At 38.0% G+C, this 6,856-nt stretch overlaps 1 protein-coding gene across 1 annotated transcript; it reads right to left on the bottom strand.

Moving 5' to 3' along the window:
• Positions 1 to 1,209: 1,209 nt before the first annotated feature.
• LOC147390506 (TPR repeat-containing thioredoxin TTL1-like) lies at positions 1,210 to 5,970 on the bottom strand. Its single transcript, XM_086459267.1, has 7 exons — positions 4,589 to 5,970; positions 3,701 to 3,896; positions 3,405 to 3,589; positions 2,983 to 3,316; positions 2,216 to 2,420; positions 2,012 to 2,118; positions 1,210 to 1,917 (listed from the first exon to the last, which is right to left on the bottom strand). Exons 1-7 carry the CDS (start codon positions 5,509 to 5,511, stop codon positions 1,765 to 1,767), a joined length of 2,103 nt encoding a protein of 700 aa, XP_086315393.1. The 5' UTR covers positions 5,512 to 5,970; the 3' UTR covers positions 1,210 to 1,764.
• Positions 5,971 to 6,856: the final 886 nt, after the last annotated feature.

The raw sequence follows: 6,856 nt of genomic DNA, 5'->3' as shown, positions 1-6,856 counted from the left end.
TATCGTGCAACTAACATCCTATGACATTGGATCATGATTTTAAGTTGAAGTAACCTGATTTTGAGAAGAAACTAAAATACTCAAATAAAAATTCAGTTTTTGGTCTGACTGGTTTGACCCAACGGTCATGTCACTTTGGACTGACTTGATCAATCATACAAGTCATCGATTGGTCTAATTTTAAACATTGCTTTATATATAAAATATTTTATATGAAAACAAATTAATTATACTTCTTAAAAGGCAGTTTGTGTGACTTCTCTAACCAAGAGGGTCATGGATTCAATTATATACATAATAATTGGATTCAGGCTGGTCCAGCCCATTGACATCCCTATGAACCTCAGGCAAAACCCGATTCCTTAGGGATCAGACCGGACCGGACCGTGGTAGGGCTTAGCATGATGTGGATCGAACCCAATGTCAAACTATAGTCCAAAACTGTTCCTTTCCCTATACTGCCCCACAAGAAAACAATAAACCCAGAGGAGTCACCACAATTGTGGGGGGTTGTGGAATTGTGGACCACCAGGCGCAAGGTAGTAAGACTTAAATGGCCTGTGTCGTGTGAAGGAAGGGTTTTGTGCACCTTTCATTGAAGGAGAAAAACAAAATGGAGTACAATCTCTCTTTGTACCCATTACTTACATTTCTTTCTAACTCTACAAAACTCCGAATTTAAGTTAGAAAAATAATAATAAAAAATCTCTCCCTCTCTCAGTTTGTGTGTTTCAAATGTAGCAGTAATAAATGCAATCCAACGACTCATCCCGATGTAGTCCCAACTCTCTCCAAATACCTGTCAGAGATCTTTCTCTACTGCATATCCTCCTAGTGAAATGACTCAAGTGCCCCTCATCAATTTAATTTATAGTGAAATGACCCTACATATGGATGAATTTTTTTTTAATTTGCTACATAAGCAAGTAATTTGTTAGAAAGAATCAGAATGTGCAGATGAATTCAATGACATATCCTACATGCAAATCCAATGGAAATGAAAATTAAGTAAAATTAATAATTTTTCCAAAATAAAATTTTTGTACTACTTTGACAGATAAGAAACATCATGGAAAACTCTAAAGCATCTACAATGAGAATTGAGAAATGGCAAAATATCTTCAAATTTAAACTTTTTTTTTTTTTTTTTGTGGAAACTATAATGAATGATAGATATGAAACATATAATAGAGAGAGAGAGAAGGGACATGAAAAAATTTGAGAATTTTTATTCATGAAATGGTAGAGCAGAAGCAACAACATCAATAACAAAAATCATGACCCTCCTCTCACTAACCAAATTGTACCCACCAAGGGCTTCCAACCAATAATTTTTGGTATCTAACATATACATACATGTACACAATCTCTCTCTCTCTCTCTCTCTCTCTCTAACAAAGAACTAATTGAAGTGTGTACATCTTTCTCAGCTTTTTTAGGAGGGGGAAGTGGGGAGACAACAAGAATGATGATGCTGGCCATCTTTATAAAAACAGAAAGAAAGAAAGAAAGAAAATGGAAAAAGATGGGATGGAGGATAATAATACCCAGACAGCAATGAAAATGGAAAGAATGAATAACTACTACAAAAGAAACTAAGTTGCCTTACTAGGTTTCATCTGGTTTTGGTTCTAAAATTATTCTGGTTTTCTAATAGATAACTGATGACCCTTCCAAGATTTGGCGACGAGCATCCCAAATATGTCAAGGACTGGGTCCATGGAGGAGAATGTGAAGGAAAGAAAAGAATAGACCGTCGTTGCTTTAGAGACTATAGTGCCTCACCGAATATTCCAAAACCTGATGGCTTGGACATATCATCTCCTTTACTCTGCTACCGTTCTTGTAAATTTTGAGTGTCGGAACAATTCTGACATTCTCAGCATTTGCAACCACCACACTCTCCTCAACGTCCACCTTCCATCATATACCATCCAATGGAGTCAAATTAATATCTTTAACGTGTAGTTATCAGAGACAATATATCGGATCGTTATGGAGTACTACTAACCTTGAGAAAATTCACAGATGGATACCTAACGCATAGTGTGTCCACAAATGGGGATATATGTTCGCATTTCTGGTTTGAGCTAGCCTTGAAAAGGACAACTGAAACACCTGAGATTTCAAGTTGGAGGAACTAAATAAAGAGCTAAGAAAGGCAACAATGAAGGATCCAAAAACACACTCAAGAGTCCGAGAGGGGAAGGGTTACCAAGTAAAGATATCGCAGCTCTAAACTGATCAAGGCCAGAAATTTCTTCCACTTCACCACCAAACTTCATATTGTAGACTTCCTCCCCACGGGATTTCTTCAATGCCACTTGGGCATGGAATAGAGATTCCGCTACCTCGTTATCTCCCGGAAGTTCCCTCCTCAAGACTTCATAGTCTCTTACGGATTCCGCCCACCGCTCAAGCTAAAATAACCCACCGAAAAACAAGACGCAACACTGTAAGAATATAGTCACCAAATTCTCCGACTTATTGAAAAAATCATGATTAAATTGTTGACTTTTTCAATACGACAACTTTTACGAACTTCGTGATGAAATCATAAACTTCATGAATCATGGATAATATGTAAAATAATGAGGACATTGATTTGATGCTTTTGATCAGTTAATGAATCCTAACTCGAACTCATGATAGTGATCTTTTTCATATTTTAAATAGCATAAACCTTGAATATATAGGATTTGTGGGTTCTTGTTGATGATACATGAATGATATCAATATGGGGATTGATGATTTATTATTGTAGTTGAATATGGGACTTGACGATATAATATTAGAACACCCCCTTAGTAGGAACAATTACCCAGCCCTAACCCTAAATCGATTTTCCTGATGTTTCCCGATTTTTCCGAATTTTCCCCTTGATGACTTATTCTCGAACCCCGACTTGGTGACCATGCGTTAAACTGAAAATATGCAAATAAGAAAATTGAAGTTCACAAAAGCATAGAAAAAACAATTCACCTTATCATTGGATGCAGCCCGTCGAAGAAGGGCCTTGGTGTAATTTGGTTGGATCCTAAGGGCTTGGTTGCAATCTTCGACGGATCTTTCCCATTGTCCAAGCTTAGACCAACATGCTGCTCGATTGCAATAGAGAACAGAATTGGAAGGAGCGTACTTCAGACCTTCCCCATAAGCCGAGCGGGCTTCAGCAAACTTGCCAGAATTGAAGAGATCGTTACCATGGGCACGAGCTCTAGCCACCAACCTCACATTGTTCAGCACCACAGCGATCTCAATGTTTTGGGGATCAATCTTCCCGGCCTTCTCAGCAGCCGCAACGGCATTCTGAAACCTACAAGACATAACCATAATCAATTCTCACTCACCACCACGAGATCATTAGCTATGTCTCTTAATGGAATTTATATTTTTGTGCTCACCTTCCGAATGCCATATCAACTTGGGCTTGAACAAAGAAGAGGTACGATTCGGAGAGCATTCCAAAGAATTTGGACTGTAAGCAGGAGAGAGGACATGAGTCGAATTTTGGTATGTTTCCTAGGCTGGTGTCTGCAGCCTCAAGTTGATGGAGCTTCAGATAGGCTTCTACTTTACATGCAAAGATCTGTAAATTCCATTCCAACCAACCAATTCAGAACATCCGATATTTCTTCTCTTTACATCTAAATCAATAGCTCAGATAGATAAAAATAATAATTGGGGCTGAGGGTTTTACTTGTGGAGAAGAGTCTGCACCAGTAGCAATGGCTGCGTCAGCTTCCCTCAAAGCACTCTTCCAATCACCAATCTTCCGGGCATCGGTACATCTGTTCAGATGCTTCTCCATTGACTGCAACTTTTGTAATTCAGCTGGATCGTGTTGATGTCCTGAGATACAAAGGTGCCTACGGGCATTCTCAACTTGCCCTAATCTGTAGAAAAACAGGTTCGTGTAACCCTTATCAACTCAGATTGCTCGATAGAATAATGCACGAAGAACAATGAAATCCCATTCGTTTAAATGGAAAAAAAAAAAATCTAAAAATGCATAGAGAACTAAACAATGTTCTTTGTACTACAGAGACATCCTATGAATCCTAAACTAATCCCAAAGCAACAAAACAAATCAAAGAGAAGATCATGAAATCATTCATTCATAAAATCAAAGAATACCCATTTTTCTAAATCATTCAAACATCAGAGGAAAACAAAGAAACAACTATTGATCATAGCTAAACAGATTAAAATCATCATCATCGAAGCCTTGTTCTACAGATTAATACTCAAGTGTGTTCATATTCCTCCTATTTTTCTTTCAAAACAGCTAAAGATCACCAATCTAAATTTATAACAACATAAGACAGTAACAGGAAGATAAACAAAGACAAGAACCACAACAAACAAAAAAGCAATAATCACATAAAGAGAGATCACCGGCACAAAAACCAGATCTTCACTAATCAAACCAATGAGAAACACAAAACAAACATAATGTAGATCATGGCACCAATAAATCACATTCATGATTCACCCACATATTAACACATTGAGAAAAATAACATTTTTAACTAAAAATCCAAAAACCTATAATTACAAGGGAAACAATAATGACTCCTCCACTCACCTAAGATGCAAAGAAGCCAATCGCTGATGCGCCCTCCCGTAACCCGGATCCAACCTCACCGCCTCCTCACACTCTCTCACCGCCTCTCCCAACCTTCCAAGCCCAGTCAATGCTGCTGCCCTATTACTTCGATAAGCTGCATTTTCAGGCGAGATCGCAATAGCTCGATCATACAAACACAATGCATCAACAAAATTCCCTCTTTTATACTTCTCATTTCCTGCTCTCTTGACCTCCTCTGCATCAAAACTCCCCATTGCCCTCTTCACCGTTACCGATTCCCCCGCAAATTGTATGTTTCCCGTCACATTTCCCACACTCGATTCGCCTTTCCCTGCAGGGGAGGATCGCATTATACTTCCGTGTCCATAATTCCTCGTTCCTGACCCTAGCACATCGCTTCGTGATGAATTTCGATTGACCATTCCCGTCTTCAAAATCTTTCCAGATGGGCAAATGTTCCCGGTTGGAAGAGCATTCAAACATGGAGAAGTAACCGAACCCAACCCCCCATTTCCACCCGAATAGATTAATGGGGAACCAGTAGAATTTGATCTCCCATGACCCGGTTTTGAATCACGAATTGTGGCGACGGATCTGTGATTTTCAGATGCAGTCGGACTGCTTTCGACCGACATCGAGAGCTCTCCTGAATGATTGTTTCCACCACCATCAGATCTTCTAATAACTGGGTTTGTTCCAGTTTTCCCAGAAAATGAACCAGAAGAGCTAGAACTACTGCTAGTAGTGGCGACACCACCACCACCAACACTATTACGAGTGGTTCGAAGAGGAGAAACTGGCGAACCCAGGTCGAGTTCTTTGAAATCTGGTTTGTTGTTCTCGAAAATCAAAGCCCCTTTAAACCGATCGGTTAAAGAATCAAACCCTGTATCGGTTGTGGGTTTTTCTGAATTCGCCATTTCTGCTAAAATCAACCAAAAAGTTTCAATTTTTCTTTATGGGTTTTTGTTCTTCTCTTCAGTTTTCCTCTCTTTATCTCTCACAAGTCTCAACAACGTCTGTAATTACAATTACAAGACAATCCAGAAGTTGAAGCACGGAGAGATATTGAAGAATAAGACATGAAGAGAGAAATTAAGAGAAATGGAGAAAGAAAGAGATGGGGATCTCGTGATTCAAAAGGAGGAAGCAAGGAATGAATGTGGGTGTTAGAAAGTTCAGAGAGAGAGAGATTGACAGAGAGAGAGAGTGAGGATTTAGAGAGAGAAACTGCACAGAGAAAGAAGAAAGAAGAGAGAAGAACTTCTTTTCTCTTTTCTCCTTTAATCCTTTCACCTGCTACTTCACGAGACACCTCTCCCTTCTCTTTCTTTCTCTCTCTCTCACTGTTATTTATTTATTATTTTCTTCATCTCCTCTCTCTCTCTCTCTCTCTCTCTCTATATCATTTAGTAATTTTTAGAAAGTACAGCGATGTTGGATGCGCAATGTCCAACTAACAGCTGATATGCTAATACACTTGGAAGACCCCATGATCAGTATTTTAGAGAAATCTCTAGAATCTTAATTCTCGTATGAGCTGTTGGGTGATTTTGACATACCCCCCTACTTGTTGATGAATATTAGAGATACCCCCACATTTTCAAATTGCTGACTTAGATCCCTTGACTACTATTCTTAACGAGCGATCAACAATAAATCACACTTTGAGAGAATAACTACTTGTCAAAAGACTGAAATACCCTTCCAGTTAAGCCATGCCCACATTTGGGAGGATAAAGAATTGTCAAAAGAGTAAAATACCCTCATAATTAAAATTTGGTAAAACAATCAAGATCTCTAATATCAAAATTTGTATGGCACGTCGGATTTAGGGTGTAAGATTGAAAGTCTTGTGTTTTCTTTTATAGAAAACGTGTTATCATCTTCAACCTCTTATTTTGATAAATACTAAAATCTTAGAAAAAATTGATCGTCATCCATTATTCTTTGCATGAATCACACAATATAGAAGAGATAAGATCTTCACTGTCCCATTCCAAGCAAAGATAATCTCAAGCAAAAATTTATTTTTCACTAAGGATTTTAATTTAAAATTTGAAAGTTCATTACCCATTCCTTTTTTAGGCATTTTTAAAATTATTTATTAAATCTGATACAGCCATGAAATTATAGCCTGTAAAGGATGTTAACTTAAAAAAATAAATAGGTTGAGAAGATGAATGTGTTATGAAAAATACTTTCCTTACTAAGTTAGTAAAGAAATTTTAGAACCCCATCATCTTTTGGTATCCAAAAACACAA

This window comes from Akebia trifoliata, chromosome 11 (assembly GCF_017979445.1).
Source record: "Akebia trifoliata isolate Shusen 1 chromosome 11, ASM1797944v1, whole genome shotgun sequence".
Taxonomy (NCBI): Eukaryota; Viridiplantae; Streptophyta; class Magnoliopsida; order Ranunculales; family Lardizabalaceae; genus Akebia; species Akebia trifoliata.
The sequence above is the reverse complement of the archived record's forward strand: the minus strand, read 5'-3'. Positions and strand labels throughout refer to the sequence as shown.

Bases quoted from the DNA above. Each gene is read 5' to 3' on its own strand.
- LOC147390506 (XM_086459267.1), bottom strand. From the start codon at position 5,511: ATGGCGAATTCAGAAAAACCCACAACCGATACAGGGTTTGATTCTTTA. The intron at 3,897-4,588 runs GTGAGTGGAGGA...GTTTTTCTACAG, and splicing joins TTGGCTTCTTTGCATCTTAG to ATTAGGGCAAGTTGAGAATG. The intron at 3,590-3,700 runs GTAAAACCCTCA...TGGAATTTACAG, and splicing joins GTGCAGACTCTTCTCCACAA to ATCTTTGCATGTAAAGTAGA.